Source organism: Uloborus diversus, chromosome 8, assembly GCF_026930045.1.
Source record: "Uloborus diversus isolate 005 chromosome 8, Udiv.v.3.1, whole genome shotgun sequence".
Classification (NCBI taxonomy): Eukaryota; Metazoa; Arthropoda; class Arachnida; order Araneae; family Uloboridae; genus Uloborus; species Uloborus diversus.
Genome location: NC_072738.1, coordinates 144,467,259 through 144,489,067, shown reverse-complemented (window position 1 = coordinate 144,489,067; position 21,809 = coordinate 144,467,259). Strand labels below are relative to the sequence as shown.

At 31.3% G+C, this 21,809-nt stretch overlaps 1 protein-coding gene across 1 annotated transcript in view; it reads right to left on the bottom strand.

The window, feature by feature from the left end:
• Nucleotides 1-21,809, bottom strand: part of LOC129227227 (WD repeat and FYVE domain-containing protein 3-like) — a 228,147-nt gene that overhangs the window by 196,790 nt on the left and 9,548 nt on the right. Inside the window, exons 6-18 of the mRNA XM_054861735.1 lie at nucleotides 16,001-16,161; nucleotides 15,047-15,102; nucleotides 13,623-13,769; nucleotides 11,347-11,444; nucleotides 10,981-11,156; nucleotides 9,955-10,047; nucleotides 9,158-9,351; nucleotides 8,591-8,729; nucleotides 7,284-7,384; nucleotides 5,924-6,069; nucleotides 3,512-3,601; nucleotides 2,917-3,148; nucleotides 842-1,056 (exon numbers count right to left, since the gene is read on the bottom strand). Coding sequence (XP_054717710.1) covers nucleotides 842-1,056; nucleotides 2,917-3,148; nucleotides 3,512-3,601; nucleotides 5,924-6,069; nucleotides 7,284-7,384; nucleotides 8,591-8,729; nucleotides 9,158-9,351; nucleotides 9,955-10,047; nucleotides 10,981-11,156; nucleotides 11,347-11,444; nucleotides 13,623-13,769; nucleotides 15,047-15,102; nucleotides 16,001-16,161 — 1,848 coding nt within the window. The remainder of the gene's footprint in view (nucleotides 1-841; nucleotides 1,057-2,916; nucleotides 3,149-3,511; nucleotides 3,602-5,923; nucleotides 6,070-7,283; nucleotides 7,385-8,590; nucleotides 8,730-9,157; nucleotides 9,352-9,954; nucleotides 10,048-10,980; nucleotides 11,157-11,346; nucleotides 11,445-13,622; nucleotides 13,770-15,046; nucleotides 15,103-16,000; nucleotides 16,162-21,809) is intronic.

Sequence of the window (21,809 nt, the reverse complement as noted above, 5' to 3'; positions counted from 1 at the left end):
TCCATATATCGAAGTAGCAAATTGCTGGAAAAAAATTCGATATATAGACATTTCGATGTATAGAAACAATCTTAGTTTATCTAAAAATCTTCTAAAACATTAAAATAAAACCTAATTTTCGTGCATGAAACCCAATTTCTAATTTATACGAGCATCGCATTAAATGAAAGTTAATAATTGAAAAATTAACAGAAATTAAATTTTTGCGCCTTCATACATCTTCATTCCTTCGTCAATTCTACTTGATTCGCAACCTGGGCGGATTTCCGTTTTGACAATGTAACCGAGAGAAAAGTAAAAAAATCAATCTATTTAACTTGAATGATTTTCACTGAAGCTAAAAAGACTAGGAAAGATAATCAACAGACAAAAGGAATAACTTGAAACTGATTTGACAGTGTTACTGGTAACTACTAAGATTTGAAATAAACTTGAGGAAATTTATGAACTTCAGAACGGAACAACGACCTATCTACACACCCCTCAACCCCAGATTCCTTATGAGTTTCATAGCAACCGTAAATGAACATAATTTTCATCCTAACCTTCATTTTTCATGAGACAAACAGTCTAAAGTGGAAAAAAAAATCTACGAATGTCTGGAAAAATGTTTTGATATATAGAGATTTTTTCGATACATAGAAACAATTTTTCTATGTAATGAACATGGAAATTTGCTGGAATTTCGATATATAGAAAATTTTGATATGTGGAAGTTCGATATATGGAGTTCGACTGTATAATCCCAATTTCAAAAAATAAATAATAACAATTAATAACAAAAAATATGGCAAAAAATTACACCAAGTAAGCATAAAATTAAAAGCTTAGCTTGCATTACCGGAGGTCTTTTGGCTCTAATGATTGTGCTGATAGTCTTTCAAGAACATATTGTAATGGAGGATGAAGTATGTGATTTTCATTTTCTAATGCAATGTGACAGTGGACGAGTAACTCGCCTGGAAGCCCTGATTCACACATTACTTGCTGATTTCTTTCAGATCTCACAAGAGAACGCAGAACTTCAGCCAGGTACATTTGTAGTGTAATTGCCATCTGAAAGGAAATATGTTTTTATTCATTAATTATTTTTTTATTTACGTCTGTTATTGAGCAATAACGACTGCTTATTGCTTTCATTTGACTGTTTTGAATTCCTACGTTTTTATTTTCCCACCAGCACCCTCTGCAGCACCACCGTCGACCGGGTGTCGCACCTCACGATGCTGCTCCTCTAGCGAAAACCATCTCCAGGTTGCATCAATATCTTACACTTACACGCATACATACACGCACATACACACACACATACACACACATACATACACCTACACACATACACACACACACAGGCACAGACACCTACACATACACACTCCTACACACACACATACACACACTCATGTCTGCACACAGACACAAACACATATTCCTACACACATACACAATCACATAAACACACATACATACACCTACACACACAAACACATACACACACCTTCGCACAACTAACCACATACTCATGTCTGCACACAGACACAAACACATATGCCTACGCACACATACACATTCCCCCCCCACACACACAAACACTCATACCTGCACACAGACACAAACACACATGCCTATAGACATACACATACCCCCACACACACATAAACATGCACGCCTACATACACACACACACTCGTGATTGCGAAAAACATAATTTGAATTCAAGAGGTCAAAATTCAAATTGATTTTTTTAAAATTTTTTTTAATACTTGTCAATAGTATTTCAAGATTGATAAGATTCAAAACCAGCCTAGGAATGGCATAAGAAAAACATTTAAGCAGAGAACGGCACAATTTCACACAGCAGTTAGAATCCGCCACTTACACCTTATCTTCAAATCACATAGACAATTGTCAAAGAGTTCCTCTTAAAGTGCAGTGACAGTTATTTTTGCACAGCCAAAAGTTGTCTACCGTATTATTTCATATTTCTATTTTATATAAATCTATATGTTTTTTTAACCCCTTCAGTCGGAATTATGAAATATTGGACCAAAAATGTTGATAATTGGTACACAGTGTACTATGGTAAAGGGTATCTTATAGACAAAATTTTGAGTTTGTAGGAGAAAAATTAAAAGAGTTATGGCACGTCCAATATTCCGGACTTATATTTTTGAAATCAATATTTCATATACAAAAACGATAAAATACCGAACAAACTTCATTACAAAATGTTCTACAAACAATTATAAAACATAATATAAGCCTTTGAAATGATTAATTAAAGATTATATATTTTTTAAAAAATCAGGAAAAAAACCTCGCTTTTCAGATGAAAATCCATGGTTGGAAAAATGAGCCACTCTCTATCTCTCAATCCTTATATGTCAGTGTTGTCAATCCCAAAACGAAAAATTATTTCACAGATTATAATAAGTAGAATGTAAAGAGTCAACTACAAAAAAATCAACTAATTAAATCAATTATTAAATGATTAGCAGCTATTTAAAGTGTATGTTCGGTATACCGGACACCAGGTCTGAAGGGGTTAAATTATATATTTGAAAATTTTGAGAAATAAAAAAAAACTAAAAATGTCATTAAGACATTAAAAACAAACTAGCTTTCAGAAAGAAAGTAATCACAGATTTGAAATTAGCATACCCAACTTATTACCATACTCGACAAAAAGCGACTGAAATTACTATTTTTGAGTAAGATCGTGTATTTGTTTAAATACAACATTTTTTTTCCTCTTTATATAATCAAAAAAAAAAAAAAAACAGTAAGAAGGGGAAGAAAGTAAGCATATACTAAACACACATATTCGTTGTCAGTTTAACTTAATTGAATTAATTTTTTAAAATAAGGTTAAGTGCAAAGGAAAAACAATGAGATTAAAGTATGTTTAAAAATTACCTGCAAATTTGTGTCATAGCAAATTGATGGAAGTAAGTGATGCATTGAAACCACTACACCTGGATGGACAATGATGGGGTCTGGAGTAGGAGGTGCAAAATTAATGGTGAATCCTGACCGGCGATTTGGAGAGCTAACCTGAGATGATTCTGGACTTGATAAAGGCTCCAGCTCTGAATACACACGCCGCAAGGGAGTGGATTGTGGGGTTATAGATGAAGGAAGATTGGGTCTATTAAAGAAAATATAATAATAACAATAAAAAAAAATAAACTTCACAAATAAAATTTTAGAACAAAGGATTTTTTAAAAAAAAATAGGTGCCAGGTAGAAAAAGTTTTAAAACGTTATAACCTTATTCACCTAAAGGAAGAAAAATTTTATTCTTTTACGAAAACTAAGAACAAATAACAGTTTAAAAATTTCAACTTTAACTTGCCTAGTTATACAGAATCTTATCTATCCTTCAAAGAATACAATTCTAAAAAATAGGTAAAATTCTACATAACTTTCTTCTTGAATAAATTTTTGTTTCACATATTTTTATTATTGCCGAAATTTTAAAGTAAAACTTAAAAAATGAACAAAGTCATACTTGTCAAATGCATCTGTAGCAGTGTCATATAGAAGTCTAAAGATTAAGCATGAAGAAATAAGTGGTGTAGGAACACTGTGAACTGCAATTCTGTTCAGAGAAAAATATAATTAGAAATTCACACACATTTAATAATAATAATAATAAAAATAAAAAAAAAAACAAACAAACAAATCAAATAGAGTGTTTGCCCCAGGCATTTTTAGGAGGTCAAGTTTCCCTTCCCCTTTTAAATTTATGTTTGATGCACCCTGTCCTCTTTTACGCATTTTCTTTGTCTCTTTGGAGTTTTACCAAACTTTATCACAAAAGCCTTTTTTTTTTTTTTGAAAGGTAAAGATTCATGTAAGCCTGGCCTTAAAACATAAAAGGAGTGAAACACCTTATTTGCCATACCCACTTGAATTAAATTTGAATATAAATTTGAATTTTCTTAGTTTTTAGTATATTTTTTTGACAACTAAACATTGAAAACATATTTATAACTAGAAGAAAAAAAAAGAGTGACAAATATTTGGATTTTGCATGCGAATAGCCATACGAAAAAAAAACATGCTCAATAAAAATACATTGAAGAAACGTTTTAGGGAGAATGATCCTGCCTCCTTTTTAGTCTGGGGAAAATACTAATACAGTAAAACCCCCCTAATACAGACACTAACCGGACAAATTTTTTTGTCCACAATAGAGGGGTGTCCGCAGGACAGGGGTTTAATAATGTTATTTGCATCGGAATTGGGGAATTAAAAAATGTCGGTATAAGAGGGGTGTCCGTCAGGAGGGGTTTTACCGTATTTACATATAATGAATGTATTAAAGTTGTTTCAATGGACATTCAACATTCTAGTTTAATTTAAAAGTCTCATATTTAAGTTTTTTTCCAGCACTAGAGATTTAAAAGAATTTCTGATATAACAAGCTTATTTAGAACTAAATGCTTGTGCAGAACTATCTACCTTCCCATACATAAAAATTAGTACATTAGAGTCTCAAAAATCTGAGTTAATTAGGGCTCATGTCACCTTAGATTACTGAAAACTCGGAATTCTCCCAGATTGAAAATTAACACTATTTGGACAACATTAGGAGGGGCACATTTCATTTCCTTGTGCAAAGAAAAAGAAGTATTTTCTTCACAAAAAATTAATTACTCAAATTTCTACATAAATTTGTGTTTTAATTGTGTCTAAACGAATTATGGCATTAGTTTTTCACGATATTGGTACGTATTTATGTGCACAGTCATAAGCAACCAAAACAGACATTTTGACTGCACATGATAACATTTCGATGAGTTTTCTGTATCTATCAATGTGCGTGCATATGTATGTATCTTGCATAACACAAAAACGGTTAGTTATGAAAGATTTAAATCTCGTCTCTGAAACTCATGAGGTGTCGAGTTGTGTACTTCCTTTTTTTATTGCAAACAGATACTCCAAATGGGATATTAACACATTCTTTGTCGAAAATCAAAGTCAATTTTGCGTATCAAGTTATTATTTTCAAGGCAGCTCAGAATACACATCTTGTAGTCGTAATACATACTTTATAGTCAATGAATATTTCGTGCCTCTTTGGGAGTTGTTGAAACAAAGTTCTCAATGCCTTTTCATTATTTACTGTAGAAAGTTAATTAGTTTAACAGCAGCAAAATTTCTATTTTCAGACTTTAATGAAAATATTTTTAAACGAATATCTCGTTATATAATATGTATTAAGCGAATGTTCTAGTTATAAGTATGTATATAAAAAACTAAATTTAAAATATAAATAAGGCACCTCGGATAAAGCAGAACCTCGAATTTTCGAGACTCGACTATTTTAACATTAACAAAAATGCAGATTAGTCTTCAACTGAATAACATCAGAATTACTAAGAATGATAAAGTTAGCTGTCCCGATTCAGTACATTTGGCAGGTTTTTAATTTAGTAATCTATCATATTCAAACACAGTATTTCCAGATGTACACACAAAGACATAGAAAAAAATTAAATGAAAAATCTATTATTAAAGTATTTATTACATATCAATGAATAGGTTATAAAATATCATTTACTAATCTTGTTTCTGTTTTATAAACAACAAGAACCACCAAATTAAAACAATTTTATAACATCAGTACTGAATCCAAAACTCCTTTCTTCAAATATCTCAGAAACAAATTTCTGCAGATACCGTGCTTTGCCTTTCTACGGCAGTAATGTGTTCTAGTTGAGAAAGCAGTACAACATTTATTTTTCAAAAAATTAAGAATATTAGGAAAGCTAAAAATCAGGAGAAATTTTTTACCTAGAAAATAAGGAATATTTGGCCAACTACAAATTTTGTATAATTTATCAAGTGCTTTTCAGATGTAAAAACCAAAACTAAACTGTGAATTGGAATAAAAATTAAAACTTCTACTTACTTTGTGTCTTTTGCCATAGAAAATATCAAATGAAAAACATGATCATCTAAAGGAACAGCTAATTTTTCAGTGTTATCTTCTAATGTAGTGTGATTGCTAAAACACCCAAGTAATCGTACAGTGTCTGTTAAGCTAGTGTGGCATATCTGAAAAACAATGACAATTATTTTGCAACATATGATATTATTGCATACAATTTTAGTAATTTCTTCTACCTATAAAATTGCGTCAATCTTTTTTGCCTCCACCCCTTCCCTTTCCAATTTCATTTAATGAAGACACAGGTGTTCACTTTTTGCAGGCATTCCTTTTTTTGAAAATTTTGGGTTCCGCCATTTTTTTGGGGGGATTTACAATTTAGATTTTCATAACTCATTCGCTCAGTCACAAATTTAAGCTAATCTTGCCAAACTTTTGGTTAGCAGTCTTTCCTTCCCTCCCTTCCAGACCCGAATCTACATACACGCAGACCCCAGGGTGCGGGGGGGGGGGGGGGGGGGGGGGGGACATGCAATAAAAAGGTCCTGCAGCTCTTAGTGGCATAGAAATCCAGTAGACAGTTATGGGTCCTGTTGATTTTTTGCAGGGGGCCAAAACTTACAGATCCGGGCCTGCTCTTTTCTCTTTGTTGTTAGTCTTACTGGTGTGGCTGGAAACTCTGATCAGAAAGTCAAACAGTGACGTAGCAATGCAGCAAGTATATGGGCTGAATGGGGGCTAAATTCAGCAACATTTAAGGAAGCAGCTAAGCAGCCAATTCAATTGGTGATGAAGTACTAAGATGGAGCACCATTTTTTCTTCATATGAGGAATGTCTCATTCTTCTTTTAGATTTTTTGAATAAAATGAACAATAATATTTTCACACTGTTTAATGATAACACGTCTGAAACCCTTGAGAGTTTCTCGGTTAATTGCTCTTCATTATCCCTGAAACATTTCCTAACTGCAATGACTTGGTATCCAAAGATCTTACTAATTCTGTAATTGCTTTTCTACTGATACAAGCTATATTTCACTTGAGTTTTTAAACAATATGACCTTCATTATTTCAATAAAGTTGAAGAAAACTTAAAACTTTATTATACAGTTAATTAACATAACCAAGATCTTCTTTCTTTCTAAAAGTCATTCTAACTTTACTTGTAAGTTTTGATTTTTAAAATGCTGTAATTAAATAATTAATAAAATGAGTTCAGTAAAATAAAAGGTTTTGTTAATTTTGAACTATATGAATTTTGTACTTCATGATTTTTTTTGGCACTGACATGAACATAACATGGTACATTTCATAAAGCTTAAAAGTTTTTTCTATAACATTCTGCATGTTTAAATTTCAAAAGTAATTAATCTACACTTACCTCAGATGCAAAAAATCTGGCGTTAGCTGGTTCATAGCGCATGGCCATAGCCAAAGTATGAAACAATGTTCGCAGAAGGATGAGGATTTCTTTTTTCTCAACTGGGGGGAAAAGGGAGGGAAAAAAAAGGAATATTAGCAATAAAATTATACAAGATACAAAGGAAGAAATATATACATATACTCTTATTTGGAATTAAAAAAAACAGCACAAAAGGCTGCAATGCACCTGAATAAAATTAAAATCTGTTCTGAAGACATAAAATGAATGAAAGAAGTATAGCATCCTAAACATACTAAAAATGCTCAGTAATATTTTTAGTGTTTACAGGCTATGTTGCTGAACTTTGAAAAATGATGAAAAAACAGTTAAAAACTTAAAAATTAAGTCTTTCTCTTATTGGAGTCTGTGAGAATCATTTAATTATATGACAGTGTATAATGAAATGCTCTTTCAATATGCTAAACTGCTCCCCTCCCCCTTAGAAAAGGAGTGGTCAATTTTTTGAGCTATTTTCTTAAGGGGGTATTCTAGTCTAGAGGCTTAATTTTAAGGTGATTTTACAGGCATAATAGAAAAAAAATAGCAGCTAATTTCACTATCCATTTTTATCAGTTTTTTATTAATATTTTAAAAGTATAAAAATGCATAATAGTCGAAAAATAAATTCAAAATTGTAGTTGGAGGAGGCTGGCAAAGTGGGGACTCTAAAAAAAGGGGGGGGGGGTCTCCTGGTTGACGTAATTCTAATCCTCCAGGTGATCTGAAACATAAAGTCAAGGTTAATTCTTATTAAACAATGACCTAGAATTGTCTGGATCTAGCTGATTTCAAAAAAAAAAAAAAAAAATCACAAAATGGTGTCTTTTTGAAAAAAAGTTACTTTTTTGAACTTTGGTATTTTTTTAAAAATAATAAAAATCAAAAATTTCAAAAAACCCTACATGGGGACAATTTTGATAGTACTAAGAAAGTCTGTACCAAATTTAAAGTAAATCGGTGAATTAGAACTTGAGATATCTTGTCAACCATATCAAAAAACTAGTTTTGGGAAAAACACTTTTAAAGTTTGCAGTCTCATTTCAGCAAAAGAGTTTACTTCAACAAAATTAACTGTAACTCCAAAAATAAATTGAATTTCCATAAATCCTCTTAGAAACTTATTCTTAAAGGTCTAAACTCGGAGAATATAAAGGAAAAAACATTATTATTTTTTTTAATTTCTAGACTAGAATACCCCCTTAATTCAAACATACATTCACTATAAAAGCATTCATCATAAATTGCTGGTAATACATTCAACTTACCTGTATTCCAAGGTGGTTTAGGGGGCTCTGCTAAGCAGCCTTCCATGGAAACTAATACTGACATAACATAAACAAAGCCACCCACTTTACGAAACACAGTTCTAGTTCTGTGGCTTTCTCTTAACACAAATAAAAGAGACTAAGAAAAAAAAAAGAGAAAAAGAGCGTTAGATAAAAGGAGACACTCTAAAGTTGCAAAATTAATAAACACAAAAATATACATAATGCACACACTAGTAATAAGTAACAGCGACGTTTAAAAGTTTAAACTCCCCCCCCCCTACATATACATAAAGATTGTTGACAGAAAACATAGAAAAAGTAAGTAAACTATTACAGGTACAGAAATGCAGCAAAAGAAAAAATACTTCTTTTAATGACACTTCATTACTATCAACAGAATATTGTTGAAAAATTTTCAGAAAAGTAGAGTAAAACATACTCGCTACTATTCAATAAACAAGTTTTAAAAACATTCATTACTTTACAGATCAGTCTCAAAAAGATTTAAACAAATATCTATAACCATTGGTTGGATTTCATTCCAGCAACAAAGAAAGCACTTACTTTCAAAATATGAGTTTTTAAATCTAGGGCAAGAACAGGAGCTGTGTGCATTAAACCCAAAAGAGTACCCATGTCATCATCACCACCATTGCTCAAAACTAATTGTTGCACAACACCTAATGCCGCTTGACGACAAATGTGATATGGAACCATATTGTGGGCACATCGAGCTCCTCCACTTTCCCTAAATACACCTATCAATAAATGCAATTCATTAAAAACCACACCAATTTAACTGAAAATTTGGGCAAAATAAATGACATTATGCTAATAAAATAATATTTCAAAGACTATTTAAAAAATTACAATTTGACCAAGAACTATGAAATCATGGGATTAAGTCGCAAAAATCTTGCATAAATACCAAAATATTAAATTTTTTTTAATGGAATTTGTTTTAGAATAATAAAAGCCAGGAGAAATAAACTGTAAAGCAGGATTCTCCCACAAAGTTGAAACGTAGTTGTTATCACCCATTAGACAGATAAATGGTTTCTAGACTATGATTCTGATTTGAGAAATTTTGTTATGAGTGTATTTAATAACAATACTTTCTATTTTCAATAAGATAATTTCCTATGTGTAAAACAAACTTAATCATTAAAAACAAAACTTTAAGATATACCTGATTCATTGTTCTCAATTTTGGTGCTTTTGGCGATGTTGTGTAGCAGCACATTTAAATATTTTCCCCAAGAAAATTGTCATGGATGCTGTGTTTATGACAACGAAGCTTTTCTTTTAAAAATATAGTACATGCTGAATTTAAATATATATTTCTCCTGCACATAACTCACCTGCATTGCCTGAATTGGAATTAAGCAAAGCTGTTAAGGCCTCCATCACAAGTGACCCCAAGGTTAACTGTTCCTCGGGTATTTCACAGCATGCTACATAAAAAAAAGAGTCAAAAAAGCATTTTATACACAATCTAGACAGAGAAAAAGTGTTTTAAATAAAGTTTAAAAGATATAATTTGAAAGTTAATTATTTATTTAAAATGAAAAAGAAATTAATATGAAGCATTCTGACTTGCAAACAAGTATGCTAAAGCAAGCATACTTCATAACAGGTGCCCAAGAGTTTCATTTAAATGTTTGCAAAGTTTAACTGAAAGATTCATTTCTTGATCCGGTTCAATTAGAAATGTTAAACTGTGATGTAATACTTTTTTTTTTTTACTTTTCTCCTTCACCATTATAGATATTGTCTTAATCTTTTTCAGGTGTTCATTGTTTTCATTTTTAATAGTTAAATTTCTGAATGATTCAAATCAATCTCAATTTACTTTTACAAAATATGTATGCTATACCACTACAGTTTGACCACCAATTAGATGGAAAGACAAACATCTGATTTTCAGGCAGAAATGGAAGCATCCATTAGTTTTCAGGGATGCCATCTTTTGCAGATATAGGTTAGCCTCTAAATTAAGCAGAGTCACATTCACATAAGCGGAGCATGCACATCAAATTTTTACTTTTCCTCCTCATTCAGATAGACTTGTCTTAACTGGATGGTTGTCAATTCCATATAATCCTACTTCAGACTGTATCTTGTCTTTTTCAATGGTCTTGTATCGAAACTAGAGCACTCACTTGACAAAAATGTTTGGCTATCTCAGATAAAATTAACATTTAATAACAGCAAAATTATTGTTGATAAATAGCAGTAACATTATGAATATGTTCCACATAAAAGTTGATTCGTCTTAACAAAAATAGCCACTATTAGTGGAATAGATTCCTTTAACATGAAAAATAACTGTACGAAAAGGCTTAAAAAAAGGAAATATTTAGTCATAAAATAAAAGAAATATTCACCTGGCACTTCATCTAATACATCAGGGAATGCTTCTTTTAATATTGCTGCATACCTATGCAAGCACGTAACTAAAACTTCTAACAGACCAACTTCTCTATACACATCTTTAAATACAGCGTTGGAATGTAAAATATTCAGCAGACTCTTTAAACACAAAATGTTACAAATGGTGGAACTGTTGAAGAGACATAAAAGTTATCAAATTTGGTTGAAAATGAAAAATCAGTACACCATTAAACATGATTTTAAGAGACAAAATTACAGAAAGAAATAAAATATATCTTTATATTAATGAAATAACTAATCATAAGTCACATTTGTAGGCAATTTGAATGTAAAATGATAAAGCATTTTTTTATACTTACTTTTGCGTTTTTAAAAGAATACTTAAGCTGATTAATTCCTTGCAAGGCACAAAGTTCAAGTCAAAAATGATAAATTCTAGTAATTTGAAAAATTTTTCCTAAAAAAAGTAAGAAAAGGAATCCATTTTTAATTTCAAAATCGACACAGTAATAGTATGTAAATTACTAATTATTAGATATTTTTAAATGAAATAATTTAAAATCACTTTAAAAACAGGTATTTCTGTTTGAGCTTCAACACTAGAAGTTTTAATATGAATGCAGTAACTCCTTATTATATCTCTCATTCAATACATCATGCTTCTCCTCTATGCTTCTCCTCTGTCTTAAAAAATATTGAAGGTTTGAAAAAAAAAAAAAAAAACTTTATATTAATAAAATAGGGATGTTTTCAATTTATCTGAAGTCCCTGCAGTTTAAGCTTCAATGTTGGATTCTTATATTTAAAAATAAATAAATAAATACAATTGAAATATTTTGAATTCACTTTTACGTTAAGAAAGTAATTCTTAAGCAATTTTCCCTTTGCTGTATTTTCTTTATTTTTCTAAAGAAAGCTGCTGTAACACATAATATTTTGAAGATGCATGTACCATTTAGATAAATTTGCAGCAACATTGCAAGATGCTACATTATTTTTTAATGTTTTCAAATATAATAAAGCTTACTTGTAATTTTACATAGCTATTTTGCATAATGACTACTAGAAGTATGTGAGTAACAAAAGCTTGAACAGAACCAGGTCAAAAAGAACCACTTATTAATTTTATTAATACAGTCAGTGCTCTATAGAATGTGCTCTCCTATTATTGCGACCTTTACGTTATAGGGACCAATGCATGAAGTCCCATTTCCTATTCCATAGATGCAATGTTATTTTACAGTCTATTAGAGAGTCCAAACTGAACCGTTCATTCCAATATAACGTCCAAAACTAAGTTTTAATTTTTCTGTTATCCTCTATTCGAAAACTAATATTTAAACATTTTATGTTTCTAAAAGTAAAATATTACCTTTGAAAAGAATTATTTTTTGGTATAGGGTCCAAGAAGTGATGAAAACTGAACACAAATAGTAGACATTATGAATTACATTTTTTTGAAAAAAATTAAAAAAAAGGGGGGGGGGGGAGGAAAGTTTCTACAATGCAGCAGAAAATTTTCAAAAAGAGAAAGAAACTAACAAAAAATTGTTCAAATTGTTTTGCTGCCTTGTGTGCTTTTTTATTCTCTTTTAAAACAAAGCATGACTATGAGCAATTATTCATGCATTTTAAAAAATGACTTAATAACATGTTGTATGTTATAACGACCTCTTGTAATAGCCACCAATTTTGTTTGGACAAGAGTGATCAGGGATTGTTATAACAAGCAACGAGTGTACATATATATTTTAATGGTTTGAATCTAGAACAATTTTAGCATTTCAAAGCATATTTAAAATGACAGTAATTTCAACTTTTAATATTTAAATTGGAAACTGAATATTAATTTTGCAATGCTTTTAAAAAACAAACAATTTTGTAATTCTGGTTATGTAATTAATAATCTGATTGGAATAAATATAATATGAAACAAATCAAGTGCAATTAAAAGCAAAAAGCAAATACAAAAATATATTGCAAGGGAAAAAATGTTCTTAATTTTAATATGGTAGTATAAAATACCAACAATAATTACTAAGCAAATATAATCTGTATTGTTTTTGTTTCTTTTATTTTCCTTTTTCCCAGGTTCCTTTTCTTTTCGGTGAACATTCTTAGACAAATTATAAATCTTAGTCTTTTTTTAAAAATCTTATGAATGAAGTATTTAAACAAGAATACAAAGAAACAATTGATTTACGATTTAGTAAATTATGATTTAGTAAAAGAAAATTCTTAAGAACATAATCCTTGGGATGTGTCTGTACCAATATGCAAATGCGCTGTCTGCAGAGGGCAGCACAACGTGACTGTAGACATAAAATAGCTAAGCTTGATGAGAAGCTGCGGCTTCCTACCTGATGTATCTCAACAGCATTCGGACACTCGTCCATTACATTGCATGTTGCAGAACTTTTATAAAACCAAGCAGGGTTTTAATTTTATTTACAATGTTACTTTAATTTACTGTACATATGTTAAGTGAATATAATAGCTTTAAGTAAATCTTAGTTTTCTTATCCACACACGTACAACCATTTCAAAAACAGACAGTATGATTTATTATTTTATGCTTTACATAATATTTATTATACTTTCAAAAATTCATACTTTTAAGACATGAACTTCAAACCTGAATTTCAGAAGGTTTAGCGTAGATTTTTTCAGAAAATTGGGAAAGGGTATGCTGGCTTTCCAGGATGAAGTAGTTAGCTTTATCAGAATGATACACAGTACTAACAGCATCCAATAGTAGGCCACACAAATAAGATGTTTGTGCCTATGGGATAATAAAACCAAAATTAAGCAAATCACGTGACTAAAAACCATTTATTACAAAGAATCATTACATTCAAACTATGATTCATTATGAAGAACTAAAAACCAAAGCTTTTTTTTCTGTCAAGAAAATAAGTACCGGAAGAATTAATTGACAATCTTTTTAAAACCTTTAATTGAATTTGCGGAAACTAAGACAAAGGATTAATTTCTAGCAAACAAAAAGTGCTAGAAATCTGTAGTCTTCTGAAATTATTTTCATGTGTAAATAACCTGTATTTTGTCTAATATCTAAAAATTCACACACAATTAAAAAATAAAAAAAGAGCAGGAGATATGCTCCTATGAGCTAGATCCAAAGCAATTAGGCTGTGCTTTTAACACAGCAAACAAATAAAAATTGGATTATATAATTTTGTAAACTTTTTTGGAATTAAACAATTAACATCTTTGGAGTTATAACTTAACAAATAAACTGCAGTGAAGGCATATTTATATTAATTTCATGTTTACCAAGAGTAAAGATACTCTCAACATTTTTCCTTCCTTTACTTGAAGTTACAAAAATGAAAATAAAGTAAGAATTTTTTAATAGGAAGATGTTTCTTATGACTTTTCATGAGCACATAACTAGAAACTATAACTTCAAGTTAAAAAAAAAAAACACATATAATTAAATTAAATAAATAACTAAATGAAAAAAAAAATAAATACAACAACTAAATAAAAAATAAAACAATTAATTAATAATGAAATTAATACTCTCATGCAAGGCTAAAGCAGAAATGTTTAATTTTGAAAATGCACATCAAACAGTTATACACAGAAATATATTCATTATAATTTAATGTTTTGCAGAATACCTATACTAGAAAAATTACACAAGCAGACACTGCCAAATCAAGTTTTAATGAGCTTGAAGGAACCAGAGAACAATACTGTCTATAACAACCTGTCATAAAATAAATATTTTTTTTTTTGGGGGGGGGGGGCAAAATATATATATATTTTTTGGCCCCAACAAAATGTCAGCATGAATAATCAAACTGTCTATAATGATAACCTATCTATTACAATATTTCTTTTAGGTCCCAATAGTATTGTTGTACACAGGTTTTACTGTATAGCAAAATTTTGTTGTAACAAAATTAGTGAATCTATGTTAATGTAATTTGGGGATCTTAAACATCTTTGTTGCATCAACTTTTGCTGTAATAGTTTTAGATAAGATAATATACAATTGTAATTGAGAAAACAATATCCCTCCCCCTACATTACCTTCATAAATACTGATTGCAAAACTTGGAATGCTTGAAGGTTCCTCACACTTGCACCTAAATAATAAATCATATTAATCAAAAAATCATATTCAAAAGGAATTACAAAATTTATACACTAAATTAATTAAAAAAATGACCTGTTCTGATGTAAAAATTTACTAATTAATTTTGGAGGTACATTAGATAATGCATACAGAGAAAATTAAGGTGACAACCTAGGACACAACAATGAAAATGAAAAAATAAAACTAATGCAGTTTTTGATGGTAGGAGACAGAGCCGTAACCAGAAAATATTTTCAGGGAGGGTTTAAAAACTTTCATGCAGAGCTTTGCGCTATTTGTGATAATGTTCAAGTTGTTGGGTTATCTATTATGAAAGCGTTTTATGCCATTAATGTACACATGAAAGACATTTGAGCTTTGGAACAATATTTTTTGAAAATTTTCAAACATAAATAAACATTTAAATGTCAAACCGAACTTTTCAGGGGGGGGGGTTGAACTCCAAGATTCCCCCCCCCCTTGTATACGGCCCTGGTAGGAGAGGATTTCATTTTTATTCAATTCTTCAATAACTACCATCATTTCCTCAAAGTCAAATTTCTTTTCGTTATTCTAAAATATATTTTGTTTAATTCTCTTTAATTGCACATTAAACTCATAATTATTTAATCATTCAAATAAAAGTTACTAATATTATAATTTATGGCTTTGAACAGTTATAAATAATTTGCTACACAACTAATTTAACAAATATGCTAAAACAAATGGAAAACTGAGAAATCTTATAGTAGAGTGTAAGAACTAAGAACATTAACAAATGAGCATACACACACTAGCAATTAATCATTCTTTAAAAACTTAATGTTTTCAATTCAACCAGGACAGCAAATTAAAAAGAAAAAAATAATCCTACAAGGTAATAAAAACATTCGAACATATATCCTTACCAGATAGATGAGGAATCTGAAAACCTGGGAGCTGAAAAAGGGAGCCAGTACTGGCATGACTAGGTTTTAGCTCAATGTAGCCACAAGAAGTGAGGGAAGCAATCAAAAGGACAATATTGCGAAGGGCTTCACATGCTTCTTCAGAAGAATCCTGCTCTAGCCTGTGTATGAAAACTATGCTATATGAATGTGTCAAATATATGCTACAACAGCGCTATACAATGAGAGATTAAATCAACTGTATCAAGTGGGGATGCACTGATTAATTGGCAGGAAAATATTTAGTTTAAAGTTTTTTTTAAATATGCCTAGAACAAAAAATATGCTGAATGAATTCATGAAAAATAAGTAAATGTAATCTTCCTATTCTTTAAAAAGAAAAGCACATGGTTGTGAGATGGTTATATGCATGCCTGTCTCAGTTCTTCTGTTTGAGCGAGTCTGAATGTTTGAGCAAATCCTTTTATTTAAGCAAAAAAAAAAAAAAAAAAAATTTTTTTGTCTTTTGTTACTTTATTTACTGTTTATACACCCTATACTATAACATACATTTTACAATTTGTGGAAAAAATTTCTACTTTTTTAGTCAACAAAAATATTATCATTGCTTAATTTGTTTTGAATTTTTTAAAAGTGCTTAAAACAGTTTTACAAAAATTGATAATTGAAGCAATTTCATATATTTTTTACAATTTAATTTTACTACTTAATACTGTCAGCCCCGTTTAATAGGGTAACGGATAAACGAATATCCCGCTTATACGAATAAAACCTCCTGGAACCAAATATTTCCCCATAGACGCTGTTTGTGATTGACGTGAGCGAAACCTCAGTGTCCAACGCGCGCATGCGCAGACTTTTAAAATAAGACTTATCAGAACTTTTTCTGGCAACTGTAGAGTAGAATTTAGAGTAGAAATGGATACACTAGAATGTAGTCGCTAAGTTTTCGCGCTGTAAAATAAAAGCTTTTTTTTCCATATTATTTCAAGTAGAATTGCTTACCTTTCAACAAGTTTTGATTTAGAACAATGCATGTATCTTCGCACCCAAAGAACAAATCCACTGAACCACGATAGAAAGATAGAGCCAAACATTTTGGTGCATCGGCCGGGAATCGAACCCGGGCCGCCCGCGTGGCAGGCGAGCTCGATCGTTTCTTTTTTGAAAGTTCAAGCATTGAAAACAATGTTTATTTGAATAGAAATGTTTCTGCTGATTGTTCGAGAAATATTAAATTGCCTAAATTGTCTATTGAGAAATATTTTGGTAATCCTTGTCAATGGTTGGAATTTTTTAATCAGTTTCAAAATTCTATAGATAAGAATGATAGTTTGACAAAAATTGACAAATTTTCATATTTAAAATCCTTATTAGGAGGTGCAGCATTTAACGTTGTAAATGGTTTTGCACTAACAGATGAAAATTATGAGAAAGCTTTGACATTGTTAAAACAGAGATTTGGTAGAGAAGAGCTTGTTATTAATGCTCATATGTCAAAATTATTAAATTTGCATCCTGTAAAAAATTCCAACAATACATTTGCTCTTAGAAAGTTATATGATACTGTAGAAGTGCAAATCAGAAGTCTTGATTCTTTAAATGTAACTTCTGGTATGTACGGACATTTATTGCTTCCTATTCTTATAAAATTAATACCTGAAGAAATAGCTTTAGATTTCAATAGAAAACGTTTGAGTAATCTTTCGAATGGGACTGATTTTGATGTTTTAGAACTTTTAAACTTTCTGAAGGTTGAAATAGAATGTAGGGAAAGTAGCTTTCTGCTTCATAAGCAAAAAGAAGAAAAACCGAAATCATTTTCTCGCGAGCCAGACAAGCTGCCGAAGCCTGGCGCCACAGCAGATCATAGACAAAACACTTGTAGCAAAGCATTTGATCCGAATTTTTCATTGCGTAGTCATAATTCTTCTAGAGCTCATGAATATTTAGCACCGATTTATGAAAGCAAATGCATTTTCTGTAATGATTCACATGACTCAGAAAAATGTAATAATTTAAGTGTTAATGAGAAGAAAGAAATACTTAAAAAACAAGCCAGATGTTTTCTGTGTTTGAAATCGTTTCATAAAATTCGTGAATGCAAGAAAAAAGAAATGTGTGATATTTGTAATTTGAAACATAGCAGAGCTATTTGTTATCAGTTGGAAAACAAGCGTAATGCGAAAAAGGAAGAGATTGAAAATAAAGTTGTTTCCGCTGTCTCTCAGTGTAATAATGATAGCTCTGGTAATAATAAGATAGGAATAACTTCAAGCAATAATATTTTGTTACAAACTTGTTCTGTTTTTGTAAAACATTCTGAAAAAGGTACATACGCGCCTTCTCGACTATTGCTCGACAACGGTTCGATGAGGAGTTTTTGCACGCGTGAAATTGCATTTAAATTAAAACTTCCTGTTGTTAAAAGGGAAACTTTATCTGTATATGCATTCGGGTCAAAACAAGGAATTGAAAGGGAATATGATGTGGTAAGGATGAAGTTAGAAAATAGAAACGAACCTTCGCTTAACATTGAAATTGATGCCTTAGTGACCGATCAAATATCTGCTACTAATTTGCCTGCTCCTAATTTGAATATTAGAAAGTCGCATATAAAATTACAACTCGCGGATATTTACGACGACAAAAACAATAAAATTGAAATATTGATTGGAGTGGATTATTATTATGATATTGTATCGGGAAGGCTAAAAAGGCTAAATGACAAACTTGTAACTTGTGAAACTATATTTGGGTGGTGTTTAATTGGTAAAAGTGATATTACCAATGATTTGTTGAGTATGAAGGTTTTCGTAGAAGAGAAAAATATTTCAGATCAATTAAGGGAATTTTGGGAACTCGAAAATTTAGGTGTTGAATCTGAAACGGTAAAAGAAAACAATTCAGATGAAGAATTAATGAAAAAATTTGAATCGGGGATTACTTTCAATGATGGTCGCTATAAAGTTAAGCTTCCCTGGAAAGCTGACATGAAACCGTTGTTGAATAGTAATGAAGACGTAGCGAAAAGAAGTTTTCTAAGGTTGAGAAATACTTTCAAAAATGATCCCGCTCATTTTTATGAATATAAATCAGTTTTGGACAGCTACATAAATGAACATATTATTGAACCTGTCCTGGGAAAGAATGAAATCGAAAAAAAGGCTAATACCTTTTATTTGCCACATAGAGCTGTTATTCGAAATGATAAAACCACAAGTAGGCTTAGAATAGTTTTCAATGCAAGTTCTCATTCCAAAAACCAATTGTCCTTGAATGACTGTTTATACACCGGCCTTAACTTTACTCCTGATCTTTTTATTTTAATAAACAAATTTAGAAGCAATCCAATAGCATTCACTGCGGATATTCGACAAGCGTTCCTGCAGATAGAAATAGACGAAGAAGATCGCGATTATACCAGATTCTTTTGGGATGATGAACCAGAGGGAAATAAGAATGACGAAAATTTTCAGATATTTAAAATGTCGAGAGTTCTATTCGGAGTTAGTTCAAGTCCGTTTCTCTTAGCAGCAACTATTAGGCATCATTTGAAAAAATACACAGATGAATTCCCAGAAACATGCAACCTTTTGAGTAGTTCATTATATGTAGATGACTTCATCAGTGGCCAAACGAATGTAGAAGAAGCATTGAAAACGTGTATAGAGAGTCGAGATATTTTTAGAGAGGCGGGTATGATGTTGAGAAAATGGAAGACAAATTCTGCCCAGCTAAACAAACGGTGGCAAGACACCGGACTAGACATAGAAGACACAAATCATTCCGACAATCAATTCTTAACTCCCAGCAAAGTTTTAGGAGTTGCATGGGATGCCGAGAAGGATGTATTTTATTTTGACACACAAAATTTAGAAAAGTTTTTGTCTAAAAGGAATAACACCAAACGATTTCTTTTACAGGCTGCTAGTCGCATGTTCGATCCGATTGGATTTTTAGGGCCTTTTGTTGTTCGAATAAAATGTTTGATACAAGAAATATGGTGTTTGGGACTAGATTGGGATGACAGTCTTCCGCAAGAACAAAGTAAAATTTGGAATGAATGGTGCGATCAAGTTCAACACTTAAAAGAGATTAGCATACCCAGACATTATTTGGCTGAAGCCCTTCCTGCCAAAGTACATTCCATCCAACTACATTCCTTTTCTGACGCCTCTAAACGAGCTTACGGGACTGTGGTATATCTTCGCGCTCAGCTCAATGATGGAAGAATCATTTCTAATTTTTTAACTTCCAAAAGTAGAGTAGCTCCGCTTAAAACTCTATCGATACCGAGACTCGAACTGCTAAGTACACTCCTATCTGTTAGATTATGTTACAAGATTTCTAAAGTTATTGAAACTCCGTTCACTCGTCATTTTTGGACAGATTCATCTATTTCTTATTTTTGGATCAACAGTAACCCCGAAAAGCTGAAAGTTTTCGTAAGAAATCGAGTACGAGAAATACAGAAGTATAGCAACCCCAGTGAGTGGTCGCATTGTCCTGGATCCCAAAATCCAAGTGATTGTATCTCAAGAGGCTTGTCAGCTGAAGAATTAAGGAACAGTGATTTTTGGTGGCATGGACCCACATGGTTAAGACAAGATGAAACATATTGGCCGAAATGTTTAGAACCATTGAATCCTTCTGATGATGAATTGGAAAAATTAGAAGTCAGAAAAAATGTTGTAGTGAAAACAGTCGTATCCGAAGATAAAGTTGAAAATGACCTCATTTCAAGATATTCGTCCTTCATGGAACTGATTAGAATTAGTGCGTGGTGTCTAAGATTCTTAAAAAATTGTAAGCTTCAACCTTTAGAGAGGAAAAGGGATCACCTAAGTGGATTTGAATTGCAGAATGCGACAAAGTTATTGGTTAAACAAATTCAGCAGTATGAATTCGGAAAAGAGATCAAATGCTTGAAGAAGAATATGACTCTTCCCAAAGATAGTAAGCTACTTAATTTGAACGTTTTCCTCGACAAAGATGAACTTTTAAGAGTAGGTGGCAGATTAAACCAATCAGAACTTTCAGTTTCTCAGAAACATCAATTGCTTTTGCCCAAAGTCCATCATTTTACAGATTTACTCATAGACTATTACCATAAAAAATGTTTCCACTCTGGAACTCAAACCACACTATCGGTCATTAGACAATTATTTTGGATACCCTCAGGGCAAGCGCGTGTAAGACGTATTATAAACAAATGTTTAACCTGCTTTAAAACAAAAAATCAGACGATCAATCAAATTATGGGAGATTTACCCCGAGATAGAGTCGTACCGTCAAGAACATTCCAAACAACAGGAATTGATTTCGCAGGACCTATTATCACAAAGCCTAACTTGAAAAGATCTAGAGTAAAATTAAAATCTTATGTTGCTTTATTTATCTGTTTTAGCACAAAAGCTACGCACTTAGAAATTGTTTCGGATTTGACCACAGATGCCTTCATGGCATGTTTGAAGAGATTCATAGCAAGACGCTCGAAGCCATCAACTATTTGGAGTGACAATGCTACTAACTTTAAAGGTGCTCGTTCTGTTTTGAATCAATTATTTCAGATTTGTAGAAAAGATCATGTTCAGCGTTTCTGCGCAGAAGAAAATATCGAATGGAAATTCATTCCGCCTGCTTCGCCACATTTTGGAGGATTATGGGAAGCAAATATAAAATCCACGAAGAAACTTCTGTTAAAAGTAACTAAATCATCAGTTTTGACATTTGAAGAGTTGAATACACTCATAGTCCAAATAGAGGCCATTTTAAATTCTAGGCCAATCTGTCCCCTTTCATCGGA